At 50.5% G+C, this 22352-nt stretch overlaps 1 protein-coding gene across 4 annotated transcripts in view; it reads right to left on the bottom strand.

Moving 5' to 3' along the window:
* Positions 1 to 22352, bottom strand: part of ZFPM1 (zinc finger protein, FOG family member 1) — a 70302-nt gene that overhangs the window by 10948 nt on the left and 37002 nt on the right. Inside the window, exons 3-4 of one of the 4 annotated variants that reach the window (XM_039330890.1) lie at positions 19655 to 19732; positions 4581 to 4714 (exon numbers count right to left, since the gene is read on the bottom strand). In XM_039330890.1, coding sequence (XP_039186824.1) covers positions 4581 to 4714; positions 19655 to 19732 — 212 coding nt within the window. Of the gene's footprint in view, positions 1 to 4580; positions 4715 to 5210; positions 6854 to 10474; positions 11946 to 19654; positions 19733 to 22352 lie in introns of those variants that run through there. The other 3 variants (XM_039330893.1, XM_039330892.1, XM_039330889.1) reach the window with 3 other exon arrangements.

The raw sequence follows: 22352 nt of genomic DNA, 5'->3' as shown, positions 1-22352 counted from the left end.
CCAACTAGAGAAAAATGTTCTGTCCCTTCTAATGCAATAGACATGGACTCTTCTAGAAAGCGGCCAAAGAACCGCCTCTTTCCTCCTTGGCGGTCAGGGGAGAGGTGAACTGCTGCTGAATATGGAGGTTCGAATGTACACTTCCTCCAAATAGCTGCTGGTGAAAAAAAAGTTCCAGCACATGAGGCCAAGCAGGACTTTGGAGGAAAAGACAATGCGTGGCATAGCGGCATGTGCCCCCTTTGAGAGGGGAAGAGAGGAGGAAGGTCCTTGGCTGTTTCCCCCCCCCCCCCTTGCCGTCTGCCCCACTTCGCTCCTGCTCAGCCCTGGCCCCTCTCTGCCTCCTGGGCCGCTAATGAATATTAATGAGAAGGAAGGAGGGCGAGGGGAAAAAATTAATCTGCCTGATCCTTCAATGGCTGCAGCAGTAACGATATGAAATCTAATTATCCATCCCAATATTTCTAAACCCTCCACTCAGACTGACAGTCTTGGTCGGTTTAAGGCTTATCGTTCCAAGGAGCAGAGTGCTCAAGGCTTGATAATACACACACGTGCAAGCTCCTTATTCTTTTTTTTTTGCGCGCGCACACACACACACACGACACACACTTTTGCTGACGATACAAAAATAACAGCCGGCCTGCATCGTTTGTGTGTGTGATTGCACGTGCCAGAAAACGGGAGCCACCCCAGTGCAGAAGGAAGGAAGGGGCAGCGCTGGCACGTGGGTGGTATGGGGTGGTGGGGCACAACTGGGAGATCGGCTGATTTAGCATTTGGGTTCTCCCCCTCCCCACAGCTGGCGTCTCTGCCCGGCCCCCTCAGTGCCATATTTAGCCCTTTGAGTGTGGGACAGATACCAGCCAAACCTGATCCAACTTGAGATGTTGCCTTGCCCACCTCCAAAACTGGAAAGCCCCTTCCCCAACAATAACCCATATAGCCCTTGCCACAACTAAGCGGTTCTCTTCTTCTTCACTGTCTATTTCGAAAAATAAAAGCCTCCAAATTGCCCCAAACTAAGTGTCCACACCTGGTGCAGGTGCGAAGGTGCCCTGACTCAGCAACCTTTGGATGCCTGCATGCCTATCGCTGCCCACATCTGCCACGGCCTGCGCGTCCATCCCCTGTACTGCAGGGCGTTCTCTGGGGGAGGGCTCTCCTACCTTGGAAACTTTTCGACTTGTGAACTTCAACTCCCAGAATTCCTCAGTCAGCTATGGGAATTCTGGAAGTTGAAGTCTACAGGTTGCAAAGTTGCCAAGGTTGGAGACCCCTCTCTAGTGGGCCTTTCTTAGCAGTATATTTGTATTGCCACTATTTTTTGCATCCCACACTTGGAGATACTATGGAGATCACAACGTCGAGGAAAGCACACATTTCAGCAGGCGATATAATTCCTCTGGGCTTCCTTTATATTAGATTTCAGCTTGGAAACTGCTTGGAGTAGGACCCTCAGTCTGTGCACCCACAAAAGGGACATACATACCACAAGGGCACCAAAACCCAAAGACCCCTGGGCCAAACCTGGCTCAGTTCAGAGGGCCGCACCCCCTCCAGATCCTCCAATTTTGCAAGAGGGTTCCTCCCCAGCCCTTTCCTTCAGTCCCATCCCAAGGCCGGTCCGGCTGCAAGCAGTATCCCATTTTGGCCTACAATCCTGATACATACCCCAGAGTCTACGAGACACACACATTGACAACCCAGCTGTGGCTTCTCTTCCAGCCATTTTCCACTCCAGACCCTCCGCAGGAAGTGGGCCTGGGGCAGCATTGTGATGCTGAGAACTCTCCTTGTTTCCCCTCTAACAAAGAGGTCAGTGTCTCGAATCTCCAGTGGGTCTGATAACCATTGGAAACTCTATCTGAGTAACGTCCGCTTGGGACACTTTATCCAGACCCCTCGTTAAACAAGGGAGAGGAGCAGAACCTGCCACCCTGTTAACTGCTAAACTTCACCGTGATTTGCTCTCCCAGCAGGAAGGGGGCATGGAGAAAGAAGCCCAGCCATTGCTGTCCTGCAGAGGGTGGTTGAATCATGCCAGAAGCAGGAGGAGATGCCCTCAAGAGGTGGTGGGTTTTCAGTACGGAGTACATTTGCTCCCATCCAGGAGCAAACTGGGATCTATGATCTGATCCCCATTTGAATTCCCCTGATTCTGAATCCCCCAAATGGTCAACCAGATGTTCGTGGAAGCACCACCCAAGTCCAGCGTATTGGACAGCCGGAAGTATTTGGGGTGCAGGGAAGAGGACTTTCACAGAATTACTCTGAAGCATCCCTCTAGATCAGGGTTTCTCAACCTCAGAAACTTTGAGAGGCATGGCCTTCTCCAGCTAGCTGGGGAACTCTGGAAATCGAAGTCCATGCTTCTTAAAATTGCTAAGGCTTAGAAATATTGCTTTAGATCAGGGGTAGGCAACCTTGGCTCTTTTATGACTCGTGGACTTCAACTCCCAGAATTTAGGAATTCAGATTCAGGAATTCTGGGAGTTGAAGTCCACGAGCCAAGGTTGCCTACCCCTGTTTTAGATCATCACGTATTTTAAAGCCAGGGCCTTCAAATCAGAATCCTGCTCTTCATGTGTTGTTTTATCTTCTGCTTCAATATCTCGAGGGGAGGCAAGTCCACCACCTCCTGTGGCGCCTTGGTTTGCAGCTGAATAACTCACTTGCTGGGACGTTTTTCCTAATGTTCAGTTCAAACCTGTTTCTTCTCAGTTCACCCTCTCTAGCCCTGGAGCAGCAGAGAAGTATATTCTGTTCCTCTGAATGGCAGCCTTGCAATTGTTTGATGATCAAAATCATATCACTCAGGAATATTTTCTTCTCCAGAGGAAGCACCATCCAATTTTTCAACTGCACTTTGAGGAATCTGGTCTACTTGCCATCCCAGTTGTTCCAGCTCTGACCCCTAGGTCACATGCCACACTTCCTCCTCCATCTTACACCAAAATCTCCAGGGTCTGCTTTTGGTACCCAGATGCTACACATTTTGCTCTGCCCAGTTTCACCATGCTTATTCATCTCTGTATGCCAGTCTATTTAAGAACTTTGCTCCGCCATCTTACCACCTCTCCCAGCTTCCTTCTTCCTTCTTTGGACAACCTTCCTTGTCTACAAGACCCTCATCCAACTGGAATCAATGGAGGACCTCACTGCAGATCTGCCTCCCACAAAGAAAGGCCCACCAATTACTCATCTTCTGCTTCGAAGGGTCTTCCCAACCAATGAAAGGGATCTCTTTTGCCAAAGTTCTGGAGGAGATGGGGACACAAGTTGGTTCCTGCACTGCCATACTGGCCCCATCCAGTTTGAGAGATGCTCCTTAAGACCTGATACCTGCCAGGCATCCAAGGAGGGGCCAGTAGTTTTGCCGCCCACTCCCCAAGGACCCATGTTCCATTCTGGGCCACTCCATTCCCAGAATATTTGGGGGAGAGAGGTGGGAAGCCCCTCCAGCCCAGGACTGATGAAAGCTGAGACTTCCAGAGCCAAAAATGGAGAAAGGCTGAGGGGGCAGGAGGGTCTTCCCTCCCCCCTGGCAAGTCCAGGGAAAAAGAGGTGAAGGAGAGGGCTGGGGATCGTCAAGGTGGCTGGATAAGGGAAGCTGCTGAAACAGGAGCAAAAATATTTAGACAATAAATGAAGTATCAGAAGAAAGCTGCAGCCTATCTTTAAGGAATCAATCATCCTGTACCGGTTGTCTGGACAGACGGCGCCACAGAAGAGATAGCTGCCAAACTGGCAAGATAAGGGTTAATCAAGGATTTAATTCAGCACAAAAAAAGATAAATGGGGAGCAGAGGGAGGCAGAGAGGGGGAGAAAGTGGGGAGGCCCAGACGCTGGGTCCCGATACTCTTCCTCCTCCTCTTCGCAAAAGGACAAGGAAAAATTGGACCGGTTCCCAAGCCCTCACCCTGCCCAGGCCAAGATTCCCGGATGGTGCTGGAGAGAGAAAGAGGATGCATCGCAGGCATCCCGGTTACCTCCAAGAGACAATCAAAGCCCCCCCCCAGCAGGCCCCCCCAGAGTGGAGCCTCCTGCTTCCCTCCAGCACCCAGGCGGGGCCCCCCCTCGCCTTGTGGTTCCATTTCTGGTTTTGGGCACTTCAGTGCTCTCGGCCTTAGCTCATAAATCATGCCAGGTGGGGGGACGTTTTGCAGGGACACCCTTGGAGGCCTTAGCGCTGGGGCTTGAGGGATCTTGCAATATTTTTATTGGAGGAGGACCCCAATAAAGAGAGAAATGATTCGCCCACAGAGGTCCCTTTCTCTGCCGCTTCTGGATTCCTGCTGGTCCTGCCAGAGACAGGGATCTAGTCAGACTGGGAAGAGGAGAGGGAATGCGCCCTCTGTGGCCAACTCCTTGTTAACAGCCATCCAGGATAGCGGTTGCACCTCCTCGCACCCAAATATGTTGGTACTACAACTCCCTCGCACCCTGGGTGTTTGGGTGTCCCTCCATTCCATTCTGAGGTGTTTGTAATCCTATCATGACTGTTCCTCAGGTGAAGGGTCCAGGATGGCTTGTTCCTTCTCCACAAAGTTAACTGTCGTATCTGGGGGAAACTTACCGGCTCGGTCAGTCCTGGAGAAGGCGGCTCGCTATGGATATTTCCCGGGAACGGGCCCCAAAACATTCCACCGGGGATGCTGTGTTTGGCACACACCTTGCTTTCCGCCTGGGAGGTCAGGAGCTCCAACTCGTCTGAAAGAGAAGAAGAAAGGGAGGGTTGGGGGAAGTCCGAAGGCTCAACGAAGAGCCTGCACGGCACCCTGGATGATCCCTCCAGGGGTTTATTTGAGCTGCTCCGCTGAGGGACACCGTGCCATGGCACTGAGGCGCACCAGACTCAGTAGGCAGTTCAACTTGGCAAAAGGGGCTTCTGCCAGTTAGACAGTGCTTTGGGGACAGGTGGGAGCATTTCGACAACACCTTGCTGGAACAGACAGGGTGAAGGGTCTCTTTGCCAAGGCCAAATATTTAAACTGGGAGATTTGAGGTGGGAATGGTCACCAGTTCAGAAATGATGGAAAATCAGGTGAGCCGTAAGAGTTTGTGTGCCATCACTCAATCTTCCCTAGAAAAGTCTTGCTCATTTCCTCACTGGAAAGAGGAGGAGGAGGAGGAAGAGGAGGAGGAAAAGAAAAAAAATGGCAGGGGCAAAAAAGAAAAGGGCTCTTTCCAGGCCTTCCCAGATTACCTGTGTACCAGGCTCCACCACTGTGCCGGTGATCTTCTGGGGTCACACGAAGATTGTAGCATCTTGGATCTGCCCACCTGACTTGACCTGGTGCCCACCCCAAACTCACCCATCCCAGGCTTCTGCCTAAAAATTGGCAGGTTGCTCTATCAACCCAACCAAAGAGCCCCAGATTGCAAAAAGCCCAAGGATGCTCTCTGCTCTGCCTGGGGAACACCCTCTTGCTGGGATCACTCACCCCAAATCCTGCTTCGGACCTCATTCTACGGGACCCTCTCCGATTATGCCATAGAGCAGGAATGTGCAACCTTGGCCACTTTAGACCTGTGGACTTCAACTCCTAGAATTCCCCAGCCAGCCATGCCTGGGACTTGAAGTCCACAGGTCTTAGTGGCCAAGATTGGAAACCCCTGCCTGGCTGGGGAATTCTGGGAGATGAAGTCCACAGGTCTTAAAGTGGCCAAGGTTGGACACCCCTGCCAGAGAGGGGTTTTCTTGGGGAGGGGACAAAGTTGCTGGCATCTCTCCCTGGAAAAGGGAGCCTCTCTGAGGCTTCATTAGGACCCTTGGCTGAGGCAGCCTGGAGCTGTAATAGCCTTGATGGTTTGATAAGCCTCTTGGTTTAATGGGGGGAGATAACATGTAAATTGGCTGGGAAGACTGGCCTAAAAATGTTTTAGCTGCACCTCCATCATGCTGCCTGCTGATAAGATGGCAGTTAAACAATACTTCAAGGCAGGCTAAAGCAAGACCTCCCCCTCCTCATTCCACATCTGGGAAAGGAGGAAGGGGTGAGCGTTCTAAATCCTCTGCAGGGGAAGGAGGTGGGCGGCAGGGGGCTGCTTGGGGGTCCACGTTGACCTGCCTGGGAAACAAATCCTTGAGATCAGATTTCTCCTCTCCCCACATCAAAGGGGGAAGAAAAGAAGGGAGGGAGAAGTCCCCACTGCCAGGGTTTATCAGAAGGGAGGAGAGGGGGCCCACAGCTAGCCGTCTCTGCCCACCTCAGGGGCACCACCAACTTTCATGGCCATCTTGGCCAGGGTGTGCCAGTCTCATCAGGACCATACTGGCTGGAGAATTATGGGAGTTGAAGTCCAGCTGCCTTAAAGTAGCCAAGCTGGAGAATTATGGGAGTTGAAGTCCAGCTGCCTTAAAGCGGCCCAGCTGGAGAAACACGGTTGTAGACTCAAGAGGTGCACCAAACTACCCAAAGCCTGTAAAACAAAGATCCTTGTCACCCCCCACCCGAACTCTATGGAAAAATGGAGGCAACCCTGTGTCCCTATTTGAAAGAGAACATTCAACAGGGCCGCTGCAACAGTGTGTAGGGATCTCCATCTCTGCCACGGGCAGGTCCGGAGGAGACACTTCCCACTTTGCCTGGGAGCTCCAACTTCCGGCCGGCTCCTGGGATACCCAGCAGCCTCCTCGCTCCCTCCCTCGGCTTCTTGCTGGCTAATCAGCTTTGTTTGGGTCAGGAGACCAAGGCTGGACGATAAGAGCCTCTGGCTGACACTTTCCATGTCAGAGCAGAGCATCTTCTGTGTATCAATCCTCACCAGAGAAAACACTCGGCCGCTGATAAAGAAGGCAACCGTTCCAGACAGAAGGGGACAAAAATAGGGCTAGCCCAGAGGAGGGGCCCTTCCCTTCCCTCCCCCCTCCCTCTATCTCTGCTAGTGTGCAAAGGAGAAAGGTTGGTTGGATGGATGGATGAATGGATGGATAAAAGGCAGGCAGAGGGAGGGAGGGAGGGGCACAATGGGCAGTGCTGGTCTCCTGATGGTGGGCTGACATGTATGTCAGTGGGCACCAACATGGCTGGCTGAGAAGACCCTCAGCCTGAAAGCAAGGCCTGGATATTCCTGATTCCTACCCCAGGGTCTCTAGCCCAAGGCCATCTCTGCAGAGCCTGGACTTCAGACAGACAGACAGACGGATGGACCCCACTTCCAAAGAGCAGGCAGGGTCCCCATCTGAGCTTTCCCCCAGGCACCGCCTCCCGGATCAACTGGCCATGATCAGGACACATCAATTAATAGTTTGGCCAGGCCTAATGGCCAAAACAATGTTGTCATTATCGCAAGGGACAAAGTCCATTTCTCCCCCTCCGGCTGGCGGGTGTGCGCCTGCGTCTGGCTGCCCCTAATCTCGGGATCGGTGGCGCTGGCGCTCAGTTTCACCACCCGGCAGGTTAATACAATTCTGCCCTTATCTTATCTCCCCATCAGCTTCCTGGCCAAGCAACCCTCCGATTGGTTCCTGAAAGCCAGCTGGCCCAAAGTTATCAGAATAATTCCTATCTCTGGGATCATTAACCAAATTGGGCTGGTATCGGTCTGTGTGCCGGCGATAATGAAGTTACAAGCGGAATGGAGGGGAAGAGGAAAGATGGCGAGGAGATGCCGCTTGAGGAGGCTGGTGTCTCTTGGGGGCCTCCACAGAAGGACCTTCGCTGGAAAAGGGGGTGCCGTGGCTGCATTTGGAGCCCAGAGAGCTCAGCGAGGCTGGGGGAGGATGTGGGCCCAACCCAACCCAGGCTAGCCAGCAGTTCAGAAGTACTGTGTCGTGACCCAGGTTGGGTTGCTTGCAAGCTACCCTTTAGAAGTTGTGGGTGCTCCATCACAGGAGGTTTTTAAGAAGAGATTGGACACCCATTTGTCCCGAATGGTTTAGGGTCCCCTGTTTGAACAGGGGGTTGGGACCTTCCAACTCTGTTATTCTGTCTGCATCCACCATCCAGATGAACCTTCTTAGAGATTCTGGTTTTCCCACAACTCCTCAGTGGCCCAATCTAGCTCCATCCACTGCAGATGTGACTAATTTGTATAATTTAGACAATGCAACTCTATGGGCGGGGGAACAGGGGGATGGGCTGCAGCATGAACAATAGCCTGGGAGCAGATAGGGGGGTTCTCAGCCACCTCAAGAATTGGGAAGATGAAAAGGACAGGAGTTACTTCTCCATCCTGTGGGATGGCACAATCCCTCGCAGCAGCGTTCCTCAACCTGGAACTTGGAAGATGTGTGGCCTTCAACTCTTCCATGGCTGGCTGGGGAATTCTGGGAGTTGAAGTCCAGACTTCTTCAAGTTGCTACGCTTGAGAAACACTGTCCTAGGAGAACGGCAGAACCTGAATGCCAGAATAGTAAACGTCCATGTGAAGTCTGCCTTTTTGCCCATTTCCAACTGCTGCTCACCAACCGACCCCAAGCATTTCATAGGAGGAGACTTGGCTCTTTCTGTGGCCTCTCTGTGTGATCTCACCTACTGCCACCCCTGAGCTGGGAAACCAGCTACCCCCCAGATGGCCCTGAACTACAACTGCCAGTAGTTCCAGCCCACCTGGCCAAGGGAGAGGGACGCCGGGAACATCAGCAGCCTGCAGGAGGGCCCAGGTTGCCCAACCCATCAGCTTGGCTGTTGTTAACCCCAAAAGAATGAACCAATTTTGGGAACTGGATGCCATGCCAACTTTATCCAGCCAGAAAGCATACGAGGAAAGGTTTGGCAAGTGTACCTGCCAAACTTTATCATTTGATTGGAAACAAACAGAAAACCAGGTCCTCTCATGCCTACTAAAGAACCTTTGGTCCTTCTTCCTTTACCATCTCATCCTGTCTTTAAATTTCAGTGCCCCCCCCCCGAAACAAAGAAGACCAATTTCTCTTAGATTGCTCCCTGTAAGCACTATGCAAGCAGAGATAATTAGCAACCAAAACCAGCATCCAAAGGAACTATCTCCACTAAAACTCTCAAATCTCATTGCACCCGTTCCCCTATGCCCCCAGTCCTGCATAGGACAATTGCATCCACTCTACCTCATCCAAGTTCGTTACAATCCATGACATAACTGTAAAAGACCGTCATAATCTTATTGTGTTCCTGGTCTGGCTGAAGCTCAGCCAAATACTAGAGAAGAACTCAGAAGCTTATGAAGACTAGCCATCATCTGGTGGTGGGTCTTCCCACTGCCATTCACACTCTGTGGAGTTCTTGGTACTCTCTGAGCTTGGTTATGTTCTTGCAAACGTTTCATCAGTGCACTGATGATGTCCCCTAGTTGGGTAATGAAACGTCTGCAAGAAAGCAATCAAGCTTAGAGAGCACCAAGATCCCCACAATTCAATCCTGAACTACAAAGATTCTCTTCGATTGACACACCACTCTGTCTGTCTGAACTGAAGCAGCCATCCTCTCTTGAAGCCAACCTAGCTTTAAGCAAATGCCCATAATCTGAACAATGAGAAGTAGTGATTCTTCTGCCTACTGATCAGTTCAATGGGGAGAACTCAACTTCCAGCTGGTACCACAAAAGACAAAGGGGAACCTCAGAACAAAACCAGAAGAGCTTAGGGAAGCTTCCATGAATAGGGTAACTTGAATCCAGTGCTGGGGAAAAGTCAATAAGAGGCTGCTCAGGACTGCGCCTTGGAAGATGGGTTGTCCTGCTGGGTGTGACTGAAGGGCAAAACCCAACGTGGCCTCCTAAGATTGAATTTTTAGAAGCTGGGAAACAGCCAACCCAGCGCAGCTGGAACATTAAAGCACACATACACCCTCACACAATCCTGACAACTCAACTAGCAAAATGACGCACAATCGCCTGATAAGATGGAGGGGGTGATTGGGAGAGTTTTAAAGCTGCCGGCAACCACCGTTGCCTTCACTCTTCACCTCCCTTCACAAAAGAAAATCTCTTCAAGGGGCTCAAGGGATTATCCCAGCTTTGCCCAAATAATCAGGGGCAATACTTGGAATAACTGAAGCCCCCTCCCCCTGAAATCCGCTCTGAAAACAAGAGAAGGAAAAGGAGAGGGGTTGGGGAGACCCTTCCTCTTTCTTCTCCGGGTGAGGAGGTTAGCCGGTGGCCCACCAGGCAGAAGATGCTGAGTAGACCCACAACCAGACATGAGTTGCATCTCGTTCCTGGCAAATTAACCTCAAAGGGAGCTACACTCTGATATTCAGTCTCCAAAGCCAAATCCCAATTGTCTTTTCTGACCCGTTAATTGTGAACGAAGAGCCAAAAAAAAGTGCCAAGGTTGAACACAAGTTCTCCACCTCCCGACTGCCAGGCGGCCCAAGGACAAAAAGAGTCAACTCCAGCCGATCAAGATGGCCCCGCAGCCATACGGTGCCAGCCTGAAAGGAAGCACATTTGCACCCTCGCAGGCTTAAGAGGCAAGGTGGCCCAGCGGGACAAAGCAGGGTCCGTTTCGTGCTCCCCCCTCCAGTTCCCGCAGAGTTTCTCCCTCACCTGGGCAACTGGGCAGCCGATGGTCCAGACTGCCTTCCATGGGTACCCGCTTCGCCATGCTCTCCTCTCTGCTTCAAAACGGCATCCCGGCTGGCAGAGAGCAGCTGGTCTAGAGGGCTGGAAAGAGGGCTGCGGAGTGGCCTACCCCAGACCCTCGGCCGCCCTCCCTCTGCTTCCGGGAAAGGGTTGTTTTCGGCAAAAACGTCATCTCCCTCCCCCCCAGCCAACATGCGCCCAAGCCCGTGCAGCTGCTATTGGGGATTTCTCTCCTGCTATCGCAACCGAGCATCGCTGGGGATTTATTGATTTTTTGACACAGTTAACAACAGCAAATCTTTATCGCTGCAAACCCTGACCCCATTAATGGAGGAGCTCTTACCAAGCCTGTGTAGCAACCGAGGCCCGTCTCTCCGCCCCCAGCGTGCATCGGCACCAACTCACAAGCAGGAATTTTAGGCCAAGGGTCGATCCCAGGGGACAGAAAGCGGCATCAGGGCGCCCTTGCCAAGGCTGGAGCCCAGCCCTGGATTGTTTTTTTTTTTTAAATGCACATCAAGATGATTTAAGGCCACAACTTTTAAGTCGGATCTGGGGCTCCAGGTCAGGAAAAAACATTCAGGTTTCCAAGGTCCAGCTCGCAAGGGGCAGCTCTGCACACTGGGCTGGAGGCAGAATTGCCTGTCCGAGGGGTGCTACATCTGCACTGCAAAGACAGCCAGGAGGGGTTCTCTTTTGGAGAATGGAAAAGGCTGTTTCTCCAAATTACAACACATGCAATTTTGGGGCTATAAAGCAAGAAAGCCTCTCAAAGGCTAATCCAGGTGAGCCCAGCCCTACTCCTGAAAGAAATTGTTATAAATATGTCCGCACGCTGATGCTCTTAAGGCAGTGTTTGTCAACCTTGGCAACTTTCAGAGGTGAGGACATCAACTCCCAGAATTCCCCAGCACACCTATGAAGGTTGCCGAGGTTGGCAAACTCTTCTTTAAGGCTTTGCAAAATCCGAGAGGATTTGCTTTGCCAAAGAACTTTCAATTCTATTTTTCCCTAAGAGAGGAAAGTGAAATGGGAGCAAGACGCATTTGAGAGGGGGTGTGTGTGTTTATCCTCCTTCTCCACAGGCTCTCAGTTGGACACTGCTGGTGCCAGGGGTCTTAGGAAGGGTTTGCCAGCGAAGAGGAGGGAAGTGAAGTGCAGAAGGAAAGTTGTGGGAATATTGCATGGGGGCTGCCAAGAAGTGAAGAAGGCAGAGGGAAGAGGGCTGCTTGCAGAACCCAGAGCAAAAGGACAGCCATCTGAATGACTGCATTCAGACCCACCAGTCATGGGGCCCTTTGGCTAGCAGAGAGGCTCCCCCCCCTTCTCCCCAAGCCAGATTCCCTCTGGCCACAGGAGGTCTGAACGCTTCTGGTTGGGCCTGTGTCCCCACTTTCTTCTCCCCTCAATTGGCTTCAAGCCTGACCCATAATTTTCAACCTGCCAAGTCCTCCCAATCTCCTAAAGGAACCCCCACATTCCCCCACCGATGGATGGGGTGTCCTTCTTCGCTCTCTTTCTCCAAGCCCTGCTCAGTTTCCACCCCCCACCCCCCCGTACAGATCCTTTGGGAAAAATTCTCATCAACGGACGCTCTGGACGATAGCATCACCTGAAGCAGGAGATGGCCTTGGGAGAGGCCGGTGATACCCTGGCAACAGCGATCCTATCTCCCCTGCCAGGGTGGGGCGATTGTGTCTCATCCAACGAGCAGCCCTCGGTGGCTTTTCCTCCCATTTGATGCCACCGGCTAATCGCCCTGGCTACTGGCCCTCTGCCTTCTCCTGTCTTTGGCCTAAGATCTCAAGTGGGCTTGGAGGATTTCCCTGGAGCCTTCAACCTGCACGGAGCAGGGTTCCAGCCAAGGAAGCAGAAACACAAAAAGGCTCAACCAGGGTAGGGGTGGGGGGCTCAATCCCTCCCATTTTGGCTTGCCCCATGCCACCCTGGTTGGCAGAACACTGCATGCCAGAAAGAGTCAGAGATGCAGCAGTTGGGACTGCAGTTGTCCTGATGCTGTGAATGGCCAGGCTAGAAGAATGGGGCCACTCTGGAGTCTCCGTTGACCGCTGGGCCTCCAACTTTCTCTTGTAGATGGCCGGGGGGGGGGGGAGTTCATGCTCCCTCCAGGCACCTTGGCTGATCCACCCATGTTTTTCTGTCCAGCCAGAACCTCGCAAGCGGGCTAAGCAGAGCAGGGCTACTGGGGTCCATAGTGGGCTGTCCCACCCTGGCTGGTGCCGGCCCTTCAAGGGTATGGGCAGCCTGTCTAAGGTGGGTGGCAGTGTGCTAAACATCCCGTGCCTGGCGAACTGAGGCCATGTTATCCCCCAGCATGCACCAGGCTCCCACTGCCTGGCTCTCTTCCCCCATGGTAATCTAAAACAAATATAACTATCTAGTGTAAAACTCTGCTACAAGTGATAAAGAAAAATAGCTGGAATAATTTTTCCCACCCACACATACCAATGAGAAGAGGAAGAAAGTGGTGTGCAGACACACACACACACACACACACACACACACACACACACACACACTTATCAAGAGAATCATGGGCAACGCAACCCGCCCCGTCCATCAGAAGGGGCCGTCCTGCCCCCCTCCCTCTCTCTCCACTGGGCCACCTGATAATCAACCTTGAGGTTTGCATAGAAAACTTCAGGCAGAGAGAGATTACTCAGACAGGAGTCACAACAGAGATAAAAAAAGAAAGAAAGGAAAGAGAGTTTGTTGGGGGGAGTGAAAAATGGGGCAAAAATAGAAGTTGGAGAAAGGAAGAGAAAAAAAGACACAGGGCTTAAAGGAGATAGCAACGACAAAGACTTTCTGGCAGTTTCGGTCTTAGCGGGTAGCGGGATGCAGCAATTTAGCTGAAAAGGCAAAATGGAGCACACACACACACACACACACACACACCAACCCCAGCTTCATCCCCTGGATATTTTGTGTTGTGTGCTGTGTGCATGTGCATGTGTGTGGGGGTAAAAGCTGAACTCTTCCCATATTCCTCTAACTCAAGAGTTGGGGAGCCTGGAGCGCCCCTGTCTGGTCACCCTAGGAAGACCCAAGGGCTCCAGGGACACATAGCCCAGGTCTCCCCCCCCCCCCGAAACAGCCCTCTCCCTGCCTCAGTTTCCCACCTGCTGATGGAAGAGAGGCCCGCCTCCCAAGAGCTCCGTGGGGCAGCTGAGCAGATGGCTATCGCCTTGCCCTTTGAGATCGATGGGGCTGGAGGGGAGGGGAGGGCTGGGCTCTGACGCTCGGTCCACGGATCAGTTCCATTAACTGATAAACAGGCACTTTTCACCTTTAAAAGGCACCTCAATTAATCAGCTCAGCACCATTACAGTTTAGTGCAGGTGCTTAGAGGAAAGAGAGAGAGAGAGAGAGAGAGAGAATACTGGTTCCCACACTTTTCTGGGCAAGCGATGCAGGGTGGGGGCCATCACCTCAAAAATGGCTGCATGCAAAAAAACAAAAACAAAAACAAGCTACAGAAACATTTGTTTTGTTCCCCCAAACAATCCTGTAGATTTAACCCAAAGGTACTTTTTCCAAAAGGCAACTGGACTTTCTTGTTTGTTTCCCCCTTGAAAACATTTCACTTCTCATCCAAGAAGCTTCTTCCATTCTCAAGAGAAAAAAAAAAACCCCAAGAAAGTCCACTGGCCTTTTAGAAAAAAATACCTTTGGGACAACCATGATATGAATGGTTGAGAATCTCTACAGACATACAGATTTAAATTAAACCACTTAGCATACATGCAAAATAACTGTGTCTATGCCCAGATCCCTTTTCATATGACAGAACCTGGGGGCAAAATGCCCACTGGACCACCCCCACTTTCTTCAGCCCTGGCATCCTGTAATTTGGGAGAATCTCAAGAGGTGGCGGCACCAGCTGGGTGTTTTCTGAGCTCAGAAGCTAAGTAGGGCCTAATGTGGTTCATACTTGGATGGGACCACCAAGGAATCCCAACCTGGAGACTAGGCCGGACACCTGAAAACCATCCCAGAAAACTGAAACTATGCAGATGCATCCATGGGTCATCAGGAGTTGAGCTCCTCAGAAATTCGACTTTACCTGAACTGGCAGCAGGTGAAAGGTGTGCCATGAATGAGAATTCGCCAAGAGCTTTGACAGGAGGAGGAAGAGGAAGGATGGGGTGGCCTTGGCTGAACGTGCCAGTGAAAGAGAAAGGGACCTGGGTCTCTCCATCCCTCTTGCCATTCAACCAACAGGCTGTGACTGAATTAAATTAGTTCAACTGATTGGAAAGCACGGCTAACTCGGCCCAGGTTATGAACCAGTATTGAGGAGCTCAGAAATGGTACAAACAGGCTGGACAGGGTCAAATCAGAATAACAGAGTTGGAAGGGAACTTGGAGGTCTTCTAGTCCAACCCTCTGCTCTAGCAGGAAACCCTATACCATTTCAGACAAGCGGTTAACCATCAGTCAACCACTATTGCTAGATATCATATCTTCACACAAGCATGAAATCTAGCATCGCCCAGACCCCAAAGCCCCACCAGCACTGGTTTCTATTCTTCCCAAAGCCCAGGCAAGCAGCTGGTCCTCAAGAACCCCTTGAAATTTCTACAGCGAGGGGGAAAGTGAAGCAGGGCATTTACTGGAACCTGTTTTCTTTTCAGCCCTGCTGGCTTGTTGGGGCCTCTCTAAGAAGATGCTAAGCAGCTCCAAGCAAAGGGAGCCTCTTTCCATCTTAGCTCCACCCGGGGGGGCTGAGATGGAGCAGGCAAGCACCCCCCCCCATTGGGGACAACTCCAGCGGCTGAGCCGCCAACCTGAGGGACGGGGAAACCAAGGCACGAGGCTGTTTCATCCACTGCGATGGTGCCCAAGTTGAAGATTATAAATTGGAGCTATCACAGATTTGCATATCGGAATTTGAAAGCAGCCCAGACCCTTCCAGCGAGCAAGGTCAAACGGAAGATTAAAAAGGGAAGGGAAAAAAAATCCCGTCCTCTCGCATTATGCTTGGCACAGCGGGCAGTGGCGGCACAGCACTCTCTGCCCTCTCCGCTCCCCCCGAGTCTGTGCTGCAGCTGCTGGGGCTGGAGAGGGACGGCTGCCTCGGGGAACAAGGGGACCTGGCCCCATGAATAGCAGGTGGCTTCAGAATTAGGGTCTCCTGACCGCTTCTGCCAACTCAGGAGAGTGACCCAAAGCCTCACGGTGGCTCCCGAAGCGCTTCTGGGTTGGCCGCCAATGAGCTGCTCTTTAGAGACAGACTTCCCCTGAACATGGAGGTTCCACATGATTCCCCTCACCCGTAGTTACCCTAAGACCTCCTTGTCCCTTCCCATCCAACACTCAGATTTGTATTTCAGGTGCATCTGATGACCTGGCTGGTTTATGTGCCCGTTTTTTGACTTGCTTTATAGTCAGCTGTTTCTCTGCAGACATGAGGCAGTTCTCAGAGAAGATCCTCGTCCTTTCATCCTAGCAGCAGCAGCAACAGAATATTTGTGATTGGCTGGATAGGAGCATCTGGAGAAGGACCTGAACGCAGAGCCCAACCACCAAGACAAACGGGTCTGAATTGCCTAGGCAGTCCTCAGCCTCAAGCCATCTGTGGCACTTTTCCCGGGACAAAGGGGAGCCACAGCTGGCACCCAAAGGTAGTCTCAAGAACTTGGTGCCTAAGACGCTGCCAAGCTGGAGCTGCACCTCACTGGGAGTGGAGAACGCACTCTTGGTCCCTCAGGGCACTGCAGAGGCATCTCCCCACAGCTGCTGCCCTTGAGGGAGGCTGTGCTGAGCTCTGCCAACTTGGGCAAGGAGAGTGAGGCTGCTAAGGAAGGAAGGAAGGAAGGAAGGAAGGAAGGAAGGAGAGAAAGAAAGAGAGGGAGATTAGCAAAAGAAAGGGAGGAAGGGAGGGAGGGAGATCAAAGGGAGGGAGGGAGATCAGAGAAAGGAAGTGAGGGAGAGAGAGAGGGAGGGAAGGAAGGAAGAAGGAAGGAAAGTAGGAAGGAAGGAAGGTTTGGAATAGGGCAAACTTGCCAGTTTCAGGAACAGAAGCCCAACTCCCAGCTGCCCTGCCTGCTCTCTGTGTCTCCAAGCCTTTCCTGCCTGCCAGAGCTGACACACGGCGGATCCTGCCAGATAAAGAAGAAATTCTACTGACAGTGTCCTCTTTTTCCTCCTTCCTTCCCTCTTTCTGCCATTCTCCTCCTGATAAGTGCGCTGCCTGCACGGGGACTGATAGAAGGCCTATCGTGGCGGTTAGCGCAGAAAGGAAGGGCTCTATCACCCCCGTATCGCCGGACCAAGATCGACTCCCAGCCACACAGAAATTAATATCACTCCAATTACCGCAGTGGAGATGGGCTGGACGGAGCGATAATAAAATCTCTTTTAGGTGCAGAACGCACAGAGCCAAACGGGGTTCAGTCGCGGCAGTGGGGGTGTCTAGGGCTGCTTTCTGCCTCAGGGAAGGTACAGGCCAGGGAGGCAGGAGGGCAAGATTTCTCCAGCAGGGAAGGACGGGGCTCTGAACATAACCAGGGGCCTTGTCTCCTACTAACTTGGGCCTTTTGGGGTCCCAGCGGAGACATTTCCAAGCGAGGTGGCACAATCTATGCCAGTCTTTCTCCATGGGGAAAGCTTTAGCATGTGCGGATTTCAGCTCTGCTTCTACAGGGAAACCACTTTGGACTTCTTTGCTTGAGACCAAAAGAAGCGCTGCACTAATTTTGTGACCATAACAATTGCTTCTGCTGATAGAAACACGGCGTATTACTGAACTTCAGATCAAAAGGTGAATGTATTTTATATTTGTAACCATATCAAAGAAAGATGCAAGTTGCTTTTTTTTGTTTTTTCCCCCTCTTCCTTTCCCCCTTGCACTTTGCCCCCCCTACATTTTTTTTTTCAGTTTCCTTCTTCTTCTTCTTTACTTTATTCTTGGTAGAAATTTAATAAAGTATAATTAAAAGATGTGTGGACTTCAACTCCCAGAATTATCCCGCCTGCAGCACATTGAGCCTCCCTCTCTGATTTTGCAACCCGTTTCCATTCATTCTTCTTGTTTCTCCCAGGTGGCACTTGGCCCCAGGGGGAAAAGCATGGGATTTCCCCTCTGGACACGGGCCGAATAGTTTTCACTTGTGTCATCCTCAGTGAAGGCAAGAGTCTTAAACTGAGCAGTCAGTCAGTCAACAGGGAAGACTTGACAAACTGTTGGTTGAAGAATAAAGGGCCAGGAATGCCAATTGCTGCCCTCTGGGATGCTTACAATGTGGTGGGAAGGACGTCCTGGCACGTGGGCCAAGGACCATCACTACCAGCAACGATCAGGGGCCCAGCAGGCTTGGCTCCCACAGGGCAAAGGTCAGGGATGGGAGAGAGCAGATAACCAGGGAGAAGGTGTGGACCTTCTGCAGATCTATTTCCGGCCAACACATCCAGGAAGAGCCAAGGGTATCAGCCTGGCTGCGAACACATGTTTCCCTTCCTGAACTAGGAGCCAGATGTGGGGAGGGGAGTTGGAGAAGAAAGAAAAGGGGAAAACAGAGGAATACTGGGAGAAAAGCTATCCCAAAACAGCTGGGGAAAGAGTGGAAAAATGCCTTCAGGCCATGGAAGGAGTCTCCACGCCATCTCCAGGTTGGGTGTGTTTCCGAACTGACCCAGGTGAACGAGGAGCATGGGGGGGGGGAATGTCTCCTTAGTAATTCTCCCTTCCTTTCAAGAAACAAAACCCATAAGAACAACAGATGGAGGCATTCAAGCTCTAAGAGCAGAAACTGGAGCAGATTTGACTTTTGCAAGGAGAACCTTCTCTCTCTGTTGGCTTCATTTTGTATAAAAGCCCTGTAAACAATTTTAGGTGAGCATGGATTTTTTTTTTTTTAACCAGTCATGAAAGAAGAACTACACATGGATGTGGGTACAAATGCATGCATGTTCATCCATGCAAATGATATGATTTGAGAAGTTCAAAGATGCTGTAAGGCTATTCTTTGGTTTCTTGGTCTTGCCTGTCTTGCAAAGTTATCGTTAAGGTAAAATAGAACCATTTTCCAAGCATTTTTCTCTGAGCTGCTTGGAAAAAGATGGAGGAATACACAAGGAGCTGCCTTTAACTGTGTGGGAAAGTGTTGGTGACTTGGCCCACACGATGTCCTGAGACCTCTGGTGTCCAGCTATGGCTCCAGATGGAAAGAAGACATTTTCACAGCCTGGCTCAATATAGGTTGGGCGTCCTCAAACAAGACAAAGGTTGTGTCAGGATCCTTTTGTGGACCAAGGACCACATTTGACCTTTGGGTGGTACATTAAAAGATGCTCTCCAACAAGCAGGCATCGCCAAGGACCCTTTGCCTACAAATTGGGTGCTATGTGATGACAGCAGCTAATGGACAACCAGATCCCTGGTCCCTTCCGCTCCCTTTGGTCTACTCTACAGGCAGCCTTGATCGTCAGGCTTTGGTTGAGCCTGAGATTTCCTGTCATAGAGAGACATACACACTTTCACAAGGCACAAGAGCTGCTCCAAGCTACTTCACTTATATCCAAACTACCGTGCCCATCACCCCGATTGGAGCCACTGCGTATCTCACATATATCTGAACTTCTGTTTTTATACTTCCTTACTATTCTGTTAACAGATGGAGACTGGCACGCCCAACCGTTTCCCCGCATACCGTATCAGCTTACAGTTTAAAGTCCAAACCAAACACCAAAAGCAGGATCCGGCTTTCCTAAACCTCTGAACTAGCATAGTCACACGATAGTCACAGCTCCCAAGCTAGCTTGAGTTTGGAAGCTTTTTGATGTGCCTCCAGTTACAGAAAACAAATAGTCATGATCAGTGATGCGGGAGAAAGCAATCAGATGGGGCACTTCCTCCCCTAACTCTCCCATTCTAGTCTGTTGATTCTTAAAAGGGACCCCTTCCTTCAGACCTGTCCCAAACAAGTGAACAGAGGTTTTTAAATATCAGTTTAGGAAGAAAATTCATAGGCCAAAGCTTGGTATTGTATAAAGTTTCACAGCTGGGCAGAACCAAGTCAGGCAGAACCAAGCTGGATCTGGCACGCAGCTTCCATGCTCCCCATTGTGCTCCATGCCGAGAACCATGTGCTTTTGAGAAAGCGAAGATAGGAGATTTACCTGGCCCCATCCACAGATCGGTCTCTGGCGTTTGTGTCTTATCTGACTCTTCTAGATTCTCCTCTTTGGACTCGGCCCCTGAAATCAAAAGAGGAAACATCACAATCGCATTTCAAAACCCACAAAGAAGATAAAATCAGTGGTTAGGGCAGGAGATGCCTGCTCAGCTGTTCGCCTGGCTTCATCTCAACCAGAGTGCCCATAAAGGCTTAGAGGTGGGCACCAGAAAGCAAAGCCTTCAGATATTTTCCAGACGAGGCATGGAACCATGAAGGAGGTCTACACAGGAGCATCTCCCATTAGGATCCCTCCTTTGTCTTTCCATGGTTTCCTTTACCTTTTTCTTCTTCCTGCAGGAAATGATTTAAGGAAGTAGAACTAAAGGAGCTAGGAAAAATAAGGCTGGTTTTCCAAAACAACAGGTGAGATTCCCAACCTAGATATCACTTCTTAGGAGAGGACTGTACATCAGGCGAGATTGGAACCTTAGAATGGGGGCCACACTTTCCAAAAAACTTTATAAAGAAAAGGAAGCTATATATAACTTTTTTTCCCTTGCTCATCTGCTCTCCAAGTGATTTCTCCATCTAATAAACCATCATCTATCCACTTTCATTGTGATTTGATGCAGTCCACCTCCAGGGCTAGGACTCTGGTGTTGAGAAGAACTGGGCCATCTGATGTTTAAGGACCCACAGGAAAAAGGTTGATGCAAAACTATTTATGTCTTCTTTTCTTTGGCAGTGATTTTTATCATCGTCCGCTGCCTGGGGTTCTTATGGAATTGGGTGGCCTTATAAACTTAATATATAACGCATATACCCTCAGCAAATATTTGGCTTTGATTCAGGAAAGAACCTGGAGCCAAATAAACAAATAAATAAGAGGCCTCGGAAGGGAGACAGCCGCTTGCCAAGCAAGGGAGGATTCAGACAGGAACAGGGTGAGAAAAATCCTTGACGCCCATATTGTGCATGTTTATTATGCCAATTCAAAGCCCCCACAAGAAGGAAAAGGCTTTTCTGTTCACTAGATCAGGAAAGATGCCACAGAAAAGTGGCGGAGGGGCTGGGGAGGAAAACAAAAGGCACTGAACTTGCATGAAGTACCTTAAGACAGAAGGTACTAAAGGACACGTATCAAAATTTGACCCTGAATTTGGGGTTCTGGGGATCAGCCCCTAAAATGGTGGGAATGAAAAAGGAACCACAGATTTAAAGCCCCATTTGTTTCATGATCAGTTAGTGCTCTCATTCAGGACATGATCCACACCAAGAGAAGCTACCTTCTTGATCCAAGGAATTAAGTAATTCACTTAACAACTGTGGCAAGAAAGGCCGTAAAATGGGGCAAAACCCGCTTAACAAATGTTTCACTTAGTAACAGAAATTTTGGGCTCCATTGTGGCTGTAAGTCAAGGACTACCTGTATTTTATGGCTTCCTAAGAACATTTTGGGTTGCACTTGATGACCCAAAACCACAATTTCAAAAAAAGAAACCCTTGTTTTGGTTTCTGTATTTACTTGGTCAACAAAGAAGATGAAGGAGTTGTGTCCTTGTTATGCTTTTCCTCTGGTTCACAAATAACAAGCTTATCAATCCCACTTTGAGGGCCACCAAGTCCTAAAGCCACAGCAGAGGTCACATCCTTCCCCTTCATGCATGGCTAACAATACTTCAAAACAGCGATGACCACGATAAGACAAAACAACAGAACGACAAACAAATTTGAGGAGGACTCTTAGAAATCAACGATCATGCAAGCTTCCCCTAGCAGTTAAAGGATTATCTCCAAACAACTGCAGTGCTAAAATAGCAGGAGGATCAACTGAAACTTCACAAAACAGGATTTGAAGCTGGTAGATATGAAGAAAGGATTTTCTCCAGAGAACAGATTGCCAGAAAGCGAGTGGAAGGAGTTGATGAATGGCCACATGGAAGTCCATTCCCACTTCTCTCTCTCACACACACATATACACCAGTACAAGATCTGTGATACTATCCCCTCCCCATGCACACATATCTTAGTGGGCACAAGTGAAGAACTGGTTGAGCAGAATCAGCTGTGACTTCCAGGTTGTCTAGCTAGAATTCTCAACTCAGCTCCTGGCCTCAAAGCTACTGAGCAAGGACCTCCAGCCTTGGCAACTTAAGACTTGTGGACTTCAACTTCCAGAATTCCCCAAGCTGGCTGGGGAATTCTGGGAGTTGAAGTCCAAAGAGAGCTTCAACTGTTAAACCTAGGGAGGACGGGAGCTGGGGTTGCCCCCAACCCAGGCCCACCCTCGGCTGGTTGACCCCAAGGAGAAGCCCCTTCCTGGGCCAGTTTTACCTGGGCTGCCCTCAGAATAACCGAGAACCATTATTCTCACCATTACCTGCCAGTTGAAAGACTAGTGGGCACAGGGCATGTTTGCCTTTCGAAGGCTTGTTCCAATCCACAGGCCCCATAAACGGCACCTAGCGGGCTGGGTCTGCGTGCGTGTGTGACGTCAACGGGCACGGGCCATTATTATTAATACAGGTGACGAGGGTGGGGAGGCGATGATTAATATCAAATCAATCGGCGGGTATAAAAGTCCCATTATTTGGGGCTATAAATCAAAGTGGCTGGCATATTGATTGTTATCCATCCCGCTGAAAGCTTCTTGCTATGCACCACGGGAGCAACAGTTATTGCAGCCGGCCTGTTATCAC

This window comes from Crotalus tigris, unplaced genomic scaffold (assembly GCF_016545835.1).
Source record: "Crotalus tigris isolate CLP2741 ecotype Arizona unplaced genomic scaffold, ASM1654583v1 scf7180000024433.1590703, whole genome shotgun sequence".
Lineage (NCBI taxonomy): Eukaryota > Metazoa > Chordata > Lepidosauria > Squamata > Viperidae > Crotalus > Crotalus tigris.
The sequence above is the reverse complement of the archived record's forward strand: the minus strand, read 5'-3'. Positions and strand labels throughout refer to the sequence as shown.